The sequence below is a fragment of the Sturnus vulgaris genome, chromosome 13 (assembly GCF_052056855.1).
Source record: "Sturnus vulgaris isolate bStuVul1 chromosome 13, bStuVul1.hap1, whole genome shotgun sequence".
NCBI lineage: Eukaryota > Metazoa > Chordata > Aves > Passeriformes > Sturnidae > Sturnus > Sturnus vulgaris.
In genome coordinates, this window is record NC_142255.1 from 3,671,734 (window position 1) to 3,688,296 (window position 16,563).

The following is a 16,563-nucleotide window of genomic DNA, read 5'->3' on the forward strand; positions in this document are numbered from 1 at the left end:
AATAAATTCACTCCAAATCCTTGAGTGCCTAGATTTGAAGGCTTTTAAATCCAAGAGGACTCACAAAATGCAATTTGGCCTTTGCACTTTCAACAATGAGCCATAAAACTAACACCCTGGACTAGTTCTAGTCTCTGTTCATAGGAATTTACCCATGCACCAGTAAGTTTATTATAACTTCACAAAAGTCAATCAAGTTGTGAAGCTTCCACACTGAAATTATTAAAGAAAGGAACTTCTGTCATGCCAGACTGCAAACAAAGCTTAGGGGAACAGCTTCAAGCCTGGAAGAAGAAAGTTCCCAGTTATTCAGAGTAGCTCATATCTCCAGAGGCTGTTTTTAATCATAGCTCCTACAAGCTCGTCACATAGCTCATGCTTTACTACTTGGATAGTAGCTGCCAACTGGATGGAAACCTGACTTGGTATTTTCCAGTTGATGGGAAAGTTTTCTGAAGGACATTTGCTTGAGCAGCACAACAGCTTAGCTAGAAATGAAACACAGAAATCGCTGCTTCCATGAAATGCACTCACTGGCTTTAGACAGTGAGAGGCTCATGCCAATCCCTTGCTGAACCCTCACAAACTGTGCATCAGGGCTGTTTCAGACACAGCTGGAAAAGGTAATTGCTGAGAGTGGCATCTTCTCCTGGAATGGCAGAACAGCCCTGCTACTCACTGGCTTTGTCTTTTCTGCTTCCCTCTTCAGCTTGTAGCAGCCCCCACCTCCACCACACACCTTGTTGGAGGTGGAGGCAAAGCTTTGTGGTGTTGGTGGGCTCTGGGTGCTCTGGGATATGACTTGTACCAACATGTCCTGCAACACAGTGTTACTGACTGCTCAGCCTTGATGTGGCAAGACAGTTTTGTCTGCATCCCTGAGCAGCTCTGAACCAGCTCAAAGCCTGGCACTTTTTTTGTGGAGTCCCTTTGGCACAGCTGATGGCACAAAGCAGATCCAGAGACTCCTGAAGTGGAACTTGTTTATAACAAAACACCCAGCTATTTTAATTTGAATATTAAAAGAAGATAGACAATAAAGATAGATCCCTGTCATCCTCCCTCTTGGTTTTGTTCTTACTGGGGGCAGCTTCAGTGGTATACAAACCTTAATGAACTAATTTCAGCCCTGCCTCAGTGTGGGCCAGCAGGCACGTTGATACCAACAGAACCAAGGTCTTGGAAAGAGGATTTGGCTTAAGGTTAGACTGTGGAAGAAAAGAACCCTCTCTTCAGCTGCAATATAGTATCTTGATTGCTGCTGGCAGAGAAAGCAAGCATGACCTGTCAGAGCAGAGGAGATAGAAAACAGTTTCTCTCCTCTTGTGCTTCTGTAGGCCACACTGCAATAAACAGAACAGCTGGCTGATTTCTCCATGGCAGTTTGGCAATCCTATCAAAGGGGATTTCTCTGCATAGCTATGTGAGGGATGAAGAGACAGAGTAATTTGTTGTCGATGTCCCAGCATGAGTAAGTTTTGGTCCTATTTTCCTGTTGTGAGTAGTGAGCAGAATCCAGTGAGCAGGGCATGTGTTTTGCTAACACTGAATCTCTTAAAAATCTTATATGATTGTGTGACATGAAGCAGAAAAATCATTCTTGCAAAGATAAAAGCTGGTCAGATAAGATTGGATATTGCAGTGAAATAAGTAGTGCTCCTAGTCTCAATCTCCAGACACTTCCTAGGTTGAAGAACTGAAGACAATCTGGTTCATTAGTGGAATATCTGTTCAGCTTGAATCTAATACTTGACAGTGCTGCGGACACAACTCTGAGCCAGAATAAATACATTAAATTTGGTTTTCTTTCATTCTTGAACTATGGCCTTGGTTTGTGAAACACTTAGTTCTCCAAGAATGAAAGGTTGAATCACCAGAAGTGAGAGTTGTAACATGGAGGGGGAGTGAAGCCACTGGAAATTCTCTTTGCCACAGGTGAGAAGGTAGGAGAAAAGCAGCATTCCTCAGCTTTATTTTTCTATGGCTGAAACAAGTAAAGTCTGTCAGATTCTTCTGGCTCTCTGGTCAGGCCTGAGGTGCTTGGGTGTGATGACAATAAGTATTAGTCACGACCATGATGTTATTTGTCCTGTAGATTCAGCTGGATGCTGTGTGTCTCAGTGGGGAGCTCTGGGCATTCTTCAGAGACGCAGCAGGAAAGGGGAAAGATCTCACCTTGTTTGGTCTGGTTCAGCTGAATCACAGTCCCAGCAATCACAGCGTCCAGAAATCATTCCTCTACAGGAGGAAGAGGGACAAGAGGGAGAGAGGACAGAAAGAAGGAAAGAAGCAGAGCTCTGGGTTCAAGAGAGCAGCCTGCAGCTCTGTCAAAGGCCTTGCCATCCACTCGCTCTCCACGCCTTTGTGCTGCCCCAGGAGGTGCTCCCTGCCAGCAGCAGGGGAACTCCACACTGGCTGCAACAGAGGCTAAAAAGGGTTTCAGCCCTAAACAAAGCACTGCTGGATTTTCAATTAAAAACACCCCCAAACAGCTGTGAGTTATGCCCAATAAGTTTAATAACCGAGGAAACCATAGCAAGTGACGACTACAAAATACAAAGCAGACAAGAAAATCGATGGCATAAAAGTGGGAAGGAATAGTGTCTGAAATGCAAATTGAAAGCAAAATACACTTAACAGAGGATCTGGGTTCAGCTATAACACACACGGTCACATACAACACCGCATTGGTAACAGCACACACAGATACTCCTCATACTGGGGCTTTTCACAGTTCTCCACTTCATCCCAGATGACAAGTAAATTGATGCTTTTACTCTCTTACATAAATTCTTGTGCATACAACATCATCAGCACCAAAGGTCTGGAAAAGAAATAAAAATCAATCAGAAGAGCTAGAACTAGCAAACATTTAACACCATTTCAAAGTGTTATTTTTACAAAGTAACTAATTCTACAGCAGAAATACTTTTTCTTATGTCTTTTGACAGATGAGAGTAAAGAAAGAAGTCATTTTTAAAGAGGAATGCAATGTAAATGACCTGTTTTTCAAGGCAGGATGGATTTTGTCAGAATGATAAATGATGCAAAAATTCTCTTTTTCTGTAGCTTCTTGGCATGAATTGATAAATAGACATGAGAAAATAAAGTGAATTTGGAATGTACTGTTGTTATATTTTGAAACAGTTGCAGCACTTTGAACTAGAAATGCTGAGGGTGGAATTCAGATGGCATGTTCCAAAGGTATTCTTTGATATTTGCAGATAAAAATCCAAACAGCCAAATGAAAGCAGTGGAGGAAAGATGAAGACCAGGAGAACGTACACCTGTAAACATAATTCTGCTGCAAGTGGCTGACAGCCCATGCTGGATGCCAAACCATCCCTTCCAGGCTGGAGTGTGGGCAGTGCCAATGACAACCTTCCTTCTGTGCCCTTACCAGTGAGTTTGTTAGCCATGACAAGGCTCTGGAATGCCCTACAGATTATCACTGTCCATGCAGGCAGGACAGTGATTGTGGGGCTGTCTGAGAAAGCCACCTGAATCCCAAAGTGTTTGTGTGTCATTTCAGGCCTGGAAAGCTAATATTTAAGGAATTAAGCATGAAGGAAATAATAGAGGCAAGAGTGAGGAAATAGAGACTGCAAAACCTTCCCATTCAGCTGTGCTGACAGAAGGTTTTGAGCTCAGCACTAACGAGCTCTGAGGTGGGATGTCTGGCTGTGGTCACTGCCAAGGTCTCACTGAATGCCCCAGTGTGTCATGAAAATTCAGCTGGGCTATTTGTTTTAATGCTTTCTACACCTGTTTTGGCCAATACTTTGAAAAGACTTGGCTTTAAAACTGACTCTGGCTTGTATTTTGTTCACTTTTTGGGGACACAAGTCTGTCAGTATTTTGGAGGTACAGACTTTGTTTTTATGAATATCAATATCATATCAGTGCTTAATATAGATTTTTAGATTATACATGAACACATCTGGAAATGAGCATTAAAGGATATGGATAGTTCTCTACTGCCCACAGCACCAGCTGCAAATACCCTTATTATGTCTCCTTCAACATTTCCAAATTATCCACGAAGGCAAAATTGTTTCAGCAGGAGCTTTGCCAGAGAGAGGAAGTAAGAGTCAAGACCATCCAGGGCACAGGTTTTCTATGGAGACCGTAAGATCCCTGCAACAGTGATTGTCTTTCACATTCAGGCACTGCTAAGCACAGGGAGGTTTGGGTCCCCTGCTGCTACCTCTACACAAATCACAAACAGCAGTAAAGCAGTTCCTGTGCAGTGTTGTCCCAGAGCTGGCACAGCCCCAGTGTGGCAGCTGGGGTGCACAGCCATGCAGCCACACCTGAGATGGGAGTGGGTGCCACATCAGCCAATTCGAAAGGGAAAGGCTGCAGCAGCTGTTTGCCAAAACTCAAGTAACCTCCCTGAGAAATTTATGTCTGCTCTTTCAGACAAGTTAAGAGGGAAACTCCTTCCCCTAAAGCTGTGCAACAGCAGTTATTCTCAGAACAGATCAGCAGTTCTATTGAGGAGGAACACTGCAGGGAAGAGTAGATTGAAATAGATGTGATTCATACTGCCAGGGAGCCACTGCAGATCTGAAATTGCAGTGTCCAGTTCTGAGACAGTTCTGAGCTTGCTCCTAGGACAGTACAGTCTGACTGACAACTTCCTTGGAAGATTCACAGGAGAGAGTGTGGAAATAAAGATTAATATTTGTGGAGGAAGAAAAAGACATAAGAGTTTGTGGGAAAGCTCTGTAATATGGGTGAGTAGCAGCACCACAGACTGACTGCTGTGCACTCAGAGAGCCACAGCTCAGCATGTTTGTGACACAGGACACAGATGTTTTGTACTTCCAACATCCAGCTCCAGCTAGACTTCTGGACTTCCAGAAATTTCAGGCAAAGGACTACATTCAAATTACTCTGGACAAAAACTAAGTGCAGGAAACGTGGACATATTCAGGGAACCCAAATTGAAAATCAGTTGCTACACACAAGGACTCTGCAACACACCAGTCTCACAGTCTGGAAAACCACTATAATTTAACACAGTAATGTCTTTAAATCTAGATTGCAAAGAGATAGAAATCATGCAAAGCACAATTACAATTATTCTGGAGTACCATGTAACTACTGGGCACTTCTCAAACAACCAAGACATCCTTTCCTTGAAGACCCAGCTTAGGTTATGTGGCCTCTGACTATTTCAGGAATAAGCTGCATTTTTTAGCACTTAGATTTCATACCTTATACACAGAGGATTAACAATGGAGTAGAAGCACATAAATAAAGGGCTTTACTGTCATGGTTATGTACAGATTTAAATGTGGACTTACACAAAAGTGTTTTCCTATCTTACTGCAACTTATTACCATTTGTTGATAAAACTCAGTGTTACTAATGAAAGCAAGGAGGAACATGTTTATACTTGCTGCATTCTTTTTCTTGTGGTAACTCACAAAAATGTCTTATGTACAGCTGGGCCCAAGGTCAGGGGAGGATCCAAATCCAAAGGGTCTTATTCCTTCTATTCTTCACACTTAAATCCTTGTATTCAGTGGTGGGACAAAGCAGTTTAGTGTCTATGGTTCTAATTCTAGACTCAAAAGGAGTGATAGCTCCTGTCCCAAGAAGCACACTTTAAAGATTTTCATGACCCAAAGCAGTAGAACTGCCAAATGAAAAGAGAATGAGCAATCCTGGCTATTTGGTGAAGTCCCATCAGAGCAACTAAAAAAAAGTACAATGCAATTCAGATATAATGAAAACATGGAGGATTTTCAAACACCACCTTCTTATCAGCTTGGAAAGGTCCCACTTACCTCATAAAATGCCACAAGGCAAGGCTTCTATCTAAATCTAAAATAGGATTTTAAATGTGCAACGACTGCAAATTACAGAATTGTTTTCTTCACTTAGCTTGTCATAATCTGTAGCTAAGAGTCCAAAAGCACACTGCAAACAAAGCCCTGTGCAGGGGGATAATCCAATAAATTGACCTCTCTCAGTTCACTCAAAATCTGATGACCACTGACATCATGAGAGATTAAAAGAGAATTACAGGGCAGCAATATATTTCTGTAGGAGCAAATCTGCTCTTTGAAGGCCTTCTTTATAAACATTTGCTGGGGAGCCTTTGTGGAGCACTCAGTATAATGAGGAAGAGTGTCATTGAAACAATCACCTGGGAAAGGTCACTTCTGCCAGTGTATGCAAAAATCCCTTTCTCTGCTCATGACTGATGCAGAAGCAACTTAAAAAGGAAGACAGAATCCATCAGCAAAGTGATGGAGAAAAGAAGGTATTACTGAAATGAATCCTCAGAAAAGGCTTTGTCCACGTGCAAACTTCCATTTTATCTAGAACAAAGATGTAAATCTTCACAACAAAGGCAAGTTGCCTATTTCTATTCTCCTCCCGACTCCCATAATATTTTAGGGAAGAAGTTGATCCTTACAAGGCCACAGTCACTGAATGTGCAGCCCCCACTTTCAAACTTGGCTATTAATAGCAAATCATCCAACATACAACCTCATGTTCCTCAGGATATCAGTTGACAGCACCATGCAAAATTGGGTGATTTCTCAAGGAGCCTAAATGTCAGAATTTGTATTTGAGCACTGCTATATTATACAGCTCCCCCAAAGTCATGCAGCAAATGAATGACAGAGATCTGAGACAATGGCAGCTCCATTATTTTGGAGATAGTTATAGTTACAGTTGAAAGCCAGTGCACAGAGGACATCTAAGCTACAAATGATATTACAAAAGGCTGCATTCAGGACTGGCTGCAGCCAAAATGCAAATGGCTTTGTTTGGGATGTGATCCAGACAAGGCTGTAGTAGTGAGCAGGGGCTGTAGATCCCTAAGCCCCCTTGTAAATCTGCTCATGGCAAAGAGTGAATTAAAGCATTAGGCCCATGCAACACACACACGTGCATTATTACAGGCTTCTGAACTTCTGGCAAGGCTGCTCTAATGAGGACAGCAGCAGCCCCCTCACTCTGAGCTTGATATGACTAGACCCTTCTTTTGCTAACTGATTTTATAAAAGATCACTCTCCAAAAGTTATAGAAAAGTTAAACACTTAGGTAGTTTGACACTGTTTGATACAAGGCTTAGGCACATCATGCATTTCAGCATTCCGCTGCAAAATCTCTTTCCAAATCTGCACTGACCCTTCTCACCTATGATGTTTCATTTCAGAAGTCAGCAAAATCATTTAAAAAATGTTCACTCGCTCATCTAGGCTCCACAGTTCAGCAGTTTTAATCAACTATGGCACGATTTTCCTGAGGAGGGAATGTAGAACAGAAACCATGCTTGAACCCCCACCAATGTTCTGATCTTTGACCCTTGCTACAATTGATTCTGAGAACCCCTGTGTGATAGGTGAACTGTGTCAAATGTGGTCAGAGGCTGTTTTTAAAGCCTCTCTTCACTAATCACCCACTTTAAAATGTTTGTGTGTTACAGATTAAACTTAAATCTATAGAGGCCTGAGCAGCCGTGAAAGCAGCAATGCACCTAAAGTTTGAATATAAATGTGTCTCATTTGAATGGCCAATATTTGTAAGCAGCAACCTTTAACTTTGCAAAGAGCAGACCTTTTGTTCTTCTGACTTACACAAGTGATTGATAGCTCATTAATGTCCCTGACAAAAACACACAGCAACAACAAAAACATTATGAGTGTAATAAAAGGAAGAAAAGGCACTTAATTCCAGATCACAGTTTTCAAACAGATAAAAGAAATATATATTTTTGTGTATATTCTGATCTTCAGTGCTGAAATGCTAATCCAAGTATAGTTTATGAGTGTAGAGTTGTAAATACAGATATCCTGACTCTGTGTATGCATTACAATCCTGAACTGCAATAAAATATAAAGATACAGTCAAGACAAATAAATGTGGACTTCGGTGGGGACCTACCCTTTCCACCCTCCCTTGCTTACACATTCCATGTAATTTTTATCTACATTGTTCAGTAATTCTAAACATGCAGCACTGAAATCCCAGCAAGTGCATCAGATGAGATTAGAAAAAACAGCTCTGATAAAAGAAGTTGCAATGTTCTAGTTTTAGATCAATGTTCTAGTTTTCAGACCAGCTTTTTTATAAAGCAGAAATTGATCCTCCTTCCCTTCCTTGGCTGAAAGAATTCTTTTTCTAACAGGACTTCAGGCCTATATCTGTCATTGTATGAGCCAAATATTATTTATCTACTAATAAGAGCAATTTTATTCTCCATGCTGCAAGGAGCTAAAGAGAACTGAAGGCAACTGAAGGTAAAGAAAACCTTTGCTAACTTAATAATGTGTTCTCAGCATCTGTGTACCAGAGGACATGATGTAACTTGGAAGACCATCATTTTACTCCAAGGAAATATCTTTGAAGAACATAAGGAATTCTTCTGCCAGGATGCAAGAAAGATTGATAATTGTAGAGTAATATGGTTTCTATTTTGGCTCTGTGGTAGTCATGGCAATTAAACACTGATTTTTTTTATTATATGGGATAATAAATGCATTTTATTAATATTCTGTGTTGGAGAGAAAAATGATATATCCTTACACTAGGAAAATACCATAATCAAATGTATCCCCTAAGAAATGCAGAATCTTAGATCAGAATTACATGGCAAAGCTCCAACATTTACACAGCCAATACTAACAGAGTAAAACTAATTCCTGACCCCCTGCCTGTTAGCCCAAGCCTTTCCTCAATTCATGCCTCAGTCTAACACAGTTCACATTCTTTCTTGCAACTTCTTTCAAACTGGGTAGGACTTTTCTTGATTTCTTCTGCAAATGCATCTAACAGTGAATAAGGAGTCTCAAGACTTCTTGAAAGATTTCTTTGGATAGAGAAACAGAAGCAGAGCCCTATTGAAGCACATCAGGGACCGTAAAGGAACAGAAAACATTTCTTAGGTAAGCAGGGAGATTTGAGAAGTGTGAAGATGGGAATTGTGAAATATTTGAAGCAATATGGGCAGCAAAACTGAATGAGCATGAATTTCAGGTCCTAAAGATCCCTAAGAAAGCTCTGAGGGTGGAAGAATAAAGAAAGAAGACAGAAATCTCTTCTTCTCATTGTGATCTTGGTTTTGAAGAAGTAAGATGTAAGTGGGGGTTAGCAGACTCAGACCCAAGGAAATTTGCCAAGCATAAAATAAAATAATCTAATATTGAATTTTTGTTCACTGGAGTGATGAAAAACCCAAACACAGTGGAGAGGCAAGAGATCAAACGAGTCTTCTCACTAAGGGCTCTTATTCCTACCTTGTTCCCTTTTATAGCTGCTGAACACACCTCAGCCAATCCCTCCAAATAGTTTAGCTTCTAAAGCCCAATCCTCTGAAGGAATATTCTGAGGCTTTAAAATTAGGGACCACAGACAAGCTTATCCTCGTCTGTCTCTCTCCAAACAGCAGAAGCTTTTGTTGCCTCCCAGAAGGGTTAATTTTGGCCATTTCAGCTTCTGCAAAGGACTGGAGGTTTCACATTCATTACTCCCAGAAACAAACACCTCATTGCTGAGCTTTTGGCTGTCAGATCTCAAAAGATAACCCATGTATTTAAAAGATCTGTACTGTTCAGTCCCATCAAATGTCATGAGGGCTTGAAAATGCTCGTTCTGAGCACCAATTATTGTCATAATACTTAATAAAACAAAACAGTGCTCAAAGAGATAAGAGAATGAAACTGTATATCATATTGGATAGTAAAAAACACAGAGAGAATTATCTGGATCACTTGGAAAGAAATACCAAATTTTCATAATGGCCACAGTAAAACCACACGTTGCAACCAATGAACATAATTCCAGCTTGCCAGAGACAGGAAGGGGATCGGTCTGGGGAAATGGAAACCAGAAAAAGAGCTAACAAAGCCTTTGCATATAAATCTGGATCATTTTAGATTAGAGTAGGGAGATGACATCACCATAACATCAGGTGCTAGGTCACTAGCAAAACAGTACATACCATTCTGGTCTTCTTAGTTCAGGAGGGAAAATTATTAATTGGACAGGGTTAAAAAAGCACTCAAATAATGATTCAATGGAAGTTTTCTTTACATTGAAAGACTCCAGGTCTTCCAGTGCTTTAGGTTCACAACCAGAAGCTATTCTAAGAGGTGGCTTAATCAGTGGTATTTGCAATAACAAATTTTAGGCATATTATTTAGGTTCTTTTATCCACAATATGCAATGACTGGAAGTTGAATCTACACATACACAGATTAAAAGAAATGTGTATATTTTAATGGCAAGGAAATTAACCAATAAACCAAGTTATCGAAAGCTCTGAGTTTCTATAAATGGAAATATTTTAATAAGAAGCAAGCTGTTCTAATTTATATCCTAACTGGAAAAAGAATGCATTCAGAAAAGTTCAACAGACTGTATTAAACAAGAAAAAAGGTTAGATGGCTTTAAATCTTGGAATCCCTCTGGTTTCTTATCCAGCTTCATTATTCTTCCCCAGCAGGGTAAGTTCACATTGCTGCTTGCAGGAGGCAATTGCATTATGTGCTGCTTTCTTGGAGCAGTGCACTTTATTTAACAGCTGCCTCACCAGCTTGTTGCTTAAATAACAGACTACAGAAATGTATTGTTAGAAAGCTGGAAAGTTATAGTTGAGGATATATTTTGTCCACTGCATTTCAGCTAAAGATTCAAAGCAGAGATCAAAGTACTTTGCCTCCTAAAGTTTTGTGATAATATAAAGAATTCCAGTGGTTGAGTCAAAAGAAATTATGCAGCATTGGAGTATTCATTCATTAGAAACCAGTGTGATTTCACTAACAGCACACGTCCTCATAAGGGGTAGGTAAACAGTCCCAAGATGTCTGGAATAATATTAACACCTTAGAAGCTTTTTGTTTATACTTGGTTAGGTCTGGGTCCTGGTTTTGTTTCAGATGCAATCTCAAAAACAGAACTCCATCTGCTTTAGAGAAGCACTGGGGAGGCTGTTTGTGTTTTAAAGTGCAGAGGTTTAGTTAGTGTTAGTTCAAAATCAAACCTTCCTGCTTTGATGTTTTCTTACCCACCACTCCAGGAGCCTGTCTTCTATGTCCAAACTGATGAGGCGGAACAGTGTGATCAACTATTTATGCAGAATTCACTAGTAAGAACATGTGCAGTAAAATGATTGTGAACTCGAGCTGAACTGTGCTGTTGTGTCTTTCCTCAGGTGTGGATCCTGGCAGATGAATGTGGAGTGACCACAGAGGAAAGAAGCAGTGAGGAGAGCTCCAAGGAAGGAAGCAGAGCCCGAATAACAAAGCGTGCTGCCAATGGCAGCTCACACACCACTGCGGGCACAGCAGCGGCAGCAAACCTGAAAATCTCTGCACTTCGAAGAAACTCATGAAGGCAGCTCTGAATCTGCCTCAGAGGGGATCAGGGAATTGAGGAAGGTGGCAGAGGAATGGAGGAAATGACATCTTTTTCATGAACAGGAGAGACTAGAGCATGCTAACAACATGCAGATCTTTCCTGCTATACGCCATGTGACCGTGGATAAGAGGCAACATTATGCACAAGCCTGGAAAGAAGATTCTCCAGAAATGAGGTCAAATGCCTTGATCTCACTTTCACCAGAGGAAATCTGCAACAAATCAAGCAAATTCCTTGATGATGTTGTGAATCTACGGAGCAGAAGTGGTTGACTTGTGATTATTCTACCAGTACAAGCATGGTGAAAATTTTAACAATCAAATGCAAGTCAGAACATGCATATATCTCCAATTGTTAAAAAGAAAGGGAAAAAAAAGCAATGTATTAATTGTAAGGTAGAGGATTATGAAAATGGTAGTTTTCCAGGTGGCTTTAAGTAAGGAAAAGCAGTAGCTGATACTATGTGGTAACAAAGAAACATGTTAATATGGTGCATGTATTGAGCCAGTTCAAAGTTCTTACCAAAATCAGCTCGTCATTAGCTAATTCTCGAGTCCAGTATGTTTTGGGACCATCTCCCTCAATAAGAGTTTGTTTGCAATAGATCTTGTTTTCATTCTCCCAAGTGGCCAAACTCTGCAGGCAAGAAAACCATTAGGAAATACATTAATTATATTCCCCAGCAGCATGAGACAGAGACAACAATGAGCAGTAGTGAGAATAATTGCTCCACTAAAGGAGCAACACATCGATAGATAAAGGCAAAGGAAAAAAGTCATCAGTGGAAAGTGGTGAAATTGAGGAGCTATGAGACATTTTGGAGAGGTATATATTAGTAACAAAGTAATTGCAAATGTGTCTTTTCAGTGTGGAGCCACTCAGTTTCCATCAAATTCTCGATGTTGAAAAGTGTAATTTAGGAACATGCTAATGTACTGTCTACATTCCCAAGCAGCTTTGTACACTTATGATTTGATCTGACATGTTATTTATCACTACGAAGTCCCCTAAGATTAAAAGCATAAACAATTGTATATATCATGTTGTGGTCATAAATAATGCAGTATTTATCACTTACAATCTTTCCTGCTCTATGGCACTGTGTCAAGTTAACTGTGTATTAAACATATTGAGCTAACAAACTAGAATAAATCACAGCTAAATTAAAGAATTGTTAGAATTCGAGTGTTTGTGACATTACTTTTTTAAGGTTATGACTCTGGAGATTGAAATACCCTTGAGCATTTTTCAAAGCATTTGAATAATGACTATGAAACCACTGAAAAAGAAAAGAACCTGAAACTCCAGGATTTTGTTTAACAGGCAAGCCCTGACTCTGTTGCTCTTGACACGAGCACTGAACTATTACTGCTCAGTGCAATGGAACAGCTGTGCAGAAGGGTGCCCTGTAATGAATGTTCAAGTAATCACTTTATAACTACACAGGGGAGACATTTATTAGTCTGTGATTATACACATGTACATACACACGTGTGTGTGTGTATGCATATGTATGCCTAAATTCAAGTTAACACTTCCCAGACTTTCCAAGGGAAAAAAACCTTTACTTTGATTTAAAATTAGCTGTTTGCTTTTAAAATATTTTTCAAAACAATAGATTTTATAAGCCAACAAGCCATCTCGAATGGCAGTTATAGAAGCTGTGCCTTGAAGTATGACCACATATGATTCCCTCTTTGTCTGCATAAACAATGGATCAAGTTAGTTGGCAGTACAAAACCCTCCACCCCATAAAGTATATCAAAATCTATCAGCAGTCAGCAGTTTTGCCAGATACTGCAAACTACATTCTGGAGTATTATTTTATTATCTGTCAGGTTCTGCTCTGTGGCCACATCTTGGTTATATACACACAGCACTACAACTTATTCCTGAGAGTGGACTATAAATAATTTCACAACACATGGAAAAAATTTACTACCTCACAAAACTCATTTCTTTCAGGTTTTTCCAACTTTCATAGCTTACAGCCATAATTATTGTTTTTCCATCTGCAGCACTAAATCCTTCTCTAGAAAGCAGGTCACATTTATCGTATATGCATTATGTATGAAGACACTTTTGCTGAACAATATAAATTAACAAAGCCAGCAATATTTCCTGGACAAACTGTTAAATACATGATAACTCATCCTAGAGAGAAAGTGGATGCTCTAAATATTCACTGATTCCCAGAATCTGCTTCCTTTTTCATAAATTTATGTTGCCAGCAATTGCACTGAGGCCAGTAAGTTCTGAATTTTTAGTGATAAAAATGGTCTCAAAAATGGTCCCAAGAATTAGGAGACATCATATTTTGGAAAGTAGATTATTTCGCCAACACTGGATACTTTTAAAACTGGATCCTCATTTGAGACCACATTCTGATAATCTTTATTTGTACTTCTTTTATAAGAGTTTTATATATACTTTTATATGCTTCTTTATAATTATGAGAGTACACTGCCTGAAGAAAGCATAATTAACCTATGCCTTCAGTAATAGTTTTCAAAAGGCAGCTATGACCACAGCCCAGTTCCCCAGACCTCAGATCCCACATATGTACACCAGCAAGAGCTTGGTGTCAGATGCTGCTGGCTTAAATGCCTCTCCATGGCCACAGGAGTGGTTACAAAGGCCGAGGAGCAGGGTCTTACACACAGAACCAAGCCCAAAACACTCCAGGGAATGCACCAGCTCAAGGAGATGGTGTACCTGTGGCTGGTATAGTACCAGCTGAAAGCCTGTCTCACACTGGTAAAGAGCTATCTGTCAGTAAACTGGACACATGCACTTGGCAAGGGTGTGAAAGAGCATTTCAGCCCCAAACTACCAACAGCTTGTGATCTTGCTTGAGAACTCATCTGATTCAATCTACGACAAGAGCTGTGTCAGATTTGTGCACTAAACCCTGACTCTTGAGGTCTCTCTTGCTCCACCATTTCCCACGTTTCTGTCAAGGACAGAATCTGGGGAGAGCCTTCACTGCAGCTGAGGTCTTCAGGGGAGAGGGAAGCAAAAGGAGAAGAACTAAACCCTGCCAAGCTGGAAACCAGATACCTGAGCTCTGCTTTCGGGACCTGTCATGTCCTGTTGCCTTCAGTTTTATCCCAAAAGAGGGACAAGAGAATTGGTGACCATTAAGAACCCTCAAGAGTGCTTCTGGTAAAAAGAGGGTGGAGGGCAGCAATGCCACTGTGTGGGGACATGGGCAGTAGATGCGTTTGTCCCATCTAAAAAGAACTTGGTAACACCCCCCCCCACTCACATGCCCCAGTTCTCCTCCTACCCTGCACTTTCGTCCATCCACCGTCTCCTCCTCAAAGCTCTCCCCGATTTTGAAGTTGATCTCAGTGGTGCGGACAGTGGTGGAAGTTTTGATGTAGAACTGGTCCCCGTCCTGGCGGATCTCCACATGGGGCTTGGAGGCGGCTGCCACCGCCACTTTCCTGAGCATGGCATTGACACCTGGGCGAAGCGGGGAGGAAGCAGAGCTTGAAGTCGCCAGCCGTGCCCTGGGCTGACCTCGCCCAGCATCACGCAGATCGGGGAGCGGGGCGAGGGGCCGGGACACCGCGCGTAGCCCCGCGGCACCACAGCTGCGGCGCTCTGGCAGGCTCCGCACGGCGGGCACACGGAGCGGGCTCCGCACACGGCGGGCACACGGAGCGGGCTCCGCACAGCCGGCACACGGAGCGGGCTCTTGCAGAGCGCCCCGGGGGAAAACAGCACCGCACCAGCGGCAGCCCGGCTCCCCGGGCTGGACCGCCGGCGCTCGTAGGTGAGGCGCGGACCGTTCCGTGCCTCGACCGCCCCTCCCCGGGTACGGCTCTGAGCCGTGTCCCGCACCTGCGGGAGCCTCTCCTGCCCGCGGCCGACGCACGGAGCTCTCCTGGGAGCCACTGGGCAGCAGAGCGCGGCTGCGGTGCCACCCCGTGTTCCCTCCCGCGGGACACGGCCCGCTGCCCAGCTTCCCTGGCCTCACCCAGCGCCTTGAGCAGCTCGTCGAAATTCTCGCTGCTCCTCATCTTCCAAGTGCCGGCGAAGTTGGGCATGGCGGGGCGGGCGCTGCGGAGGGCGGCGGGGACGCGGCGCTGCTGCTCGCTCTCCGGCTCAGGCACCTTGTGAGTGGGGCGGACCTCAGCTGCAGCGGCACGGAGAGCCGGGCACACCCACCCGGCCCCCCACCCCTTCCCCCGGGCCAGCAGCACGCCACCAGACAGCCGGCCCCCTCCCAATCATGGCCATCCATCCATCCATCCATCCATCCTTCCTGCCCTCTCCATCCATCACTGCTTGCCGCCTGCCTTGCAGGCTCCACAGCTGCCCCTCCTGGGGCTGCCAAGAACGAGAGCCCGACTGTCACTTGTGCCATAAATGATGTGGATAGTGAGGACTTGATGAAGAGCCCCAGAGGCAGGCAGGGAAGGCAGAGGACAATCCAAGCCGCTGCGGTCTGTCCAGGCTCCCGCTGGGCTGACCCCAGCACGGCAGGGCCGAGGCACAGCTCACCCCACACCATCACAGCTCACCCCGAGCCCCGCACGCACGGCTGTCCCAGCTGCCAACCCGCCCCCACACGGCCCACTGGCACAGGCAGCAGGTCCAAGGGTGCCAGGGAGCACAGCCCCTGCCGGGACGGGGAACTGCTGTAAGGAAGCTGACACCGAGCCGAGTCTCCCTTGGAGAAGGGGGAAGGACAGACACACACCGCCTAAAGCATTCCCCGGCCACTGCCACGCATCCCCTCAGGGCTCTGTGGCACCCCTGGCAGCAGGAGGATGGAGGCGCAGGACTGGCATCAGGAAGAACGCAAGCTTTTACGGAGAAACACAGCAAGCTATTTCACACTTACTGAAATTATCACCAGTGTGGTAAAGATTGCTAAAGAGTGCTATTCTGAGCCTCTCATACTTTCTGTGACCATTTCCATTGTCTTTGCTTTGAATCCCTCAGTTTCAGGTCAAAGATGCTAGATTAAAGTTCCTTATTGCAGCTGATTTATCCACATGATAAAGTGGAACAGAACTTGACAGGTTAAGGCATATGGAGTGTTTCTGCTGCTGTTGAGCATAAGGAAATACTCAAAACATTCAGAGGCCTGTGATTTCCCACTCAGAACAGAGCCAGATGTATTTTAATTAGAGGAAAACCTTTGCTGAGCCAACTTCGTGGTA

General features: G+C 43.0%; 1 protein-coding gene across 1 annotated transcript; it reads right to left on the bottom strand.

Moving 5' to 3' along the window:
• Positions 1 to 2,495: 2,495 nt before the first annotated feature.
• On the bottom strand, positions 2,496 to 15,523 carry CRABP1 (cellular retinoic acid binding protein 1). Its single transcript, XM_014879104.2, has 4 exons — positions 15,372 to 15,523; positions 14,676 to 14,854; positions 11,909 to 12,022; positions 2,496 to 2,824 (listed from the first exon to the last, which is right to left on the bottom strand). The coding sequence occupies exons 1-4, from the start codon at positions 15,439 to 15,441 to the stop codon at positions 2,774 to 2,776; spliced, it is 414 nt and encodes a 137-aa protein (XP_014734590.1). The 5' UTR covers positions 15,442 to 15,523; the 3' UTR covers positions 2,496 to 2,773.
• Between the last annotated feature and the right edge of the window lie 1,040 nt (positions 15,524 to 16,563).

Excerpts from the sequence above, each read along its gene's own strand:
- CRABP1 (XM_014879104.2), bottom strand. The coding sequence starts at position 15,441 with ATGCCCAACTTCGCCGGCACTTGGAAGATGAGGAGCAGCGAGAATTTC. Across the intron at positions 14,855-15,371 it reads CGAGCTGCTCAAGGCGCTGG|GTGTCAATGCCATGCTCAGG; the intron begins GTGAGGCCAGGG and ends CGCTTCGCCCAG. Across the intron at positions 2,825-11,908 it reads CTAATGACGAGCTGATTTTG|ACCTTTGGTGCTGATGATGT; the intron begins GTAAGAACTTTG and ends TTTCTTTTCCAG.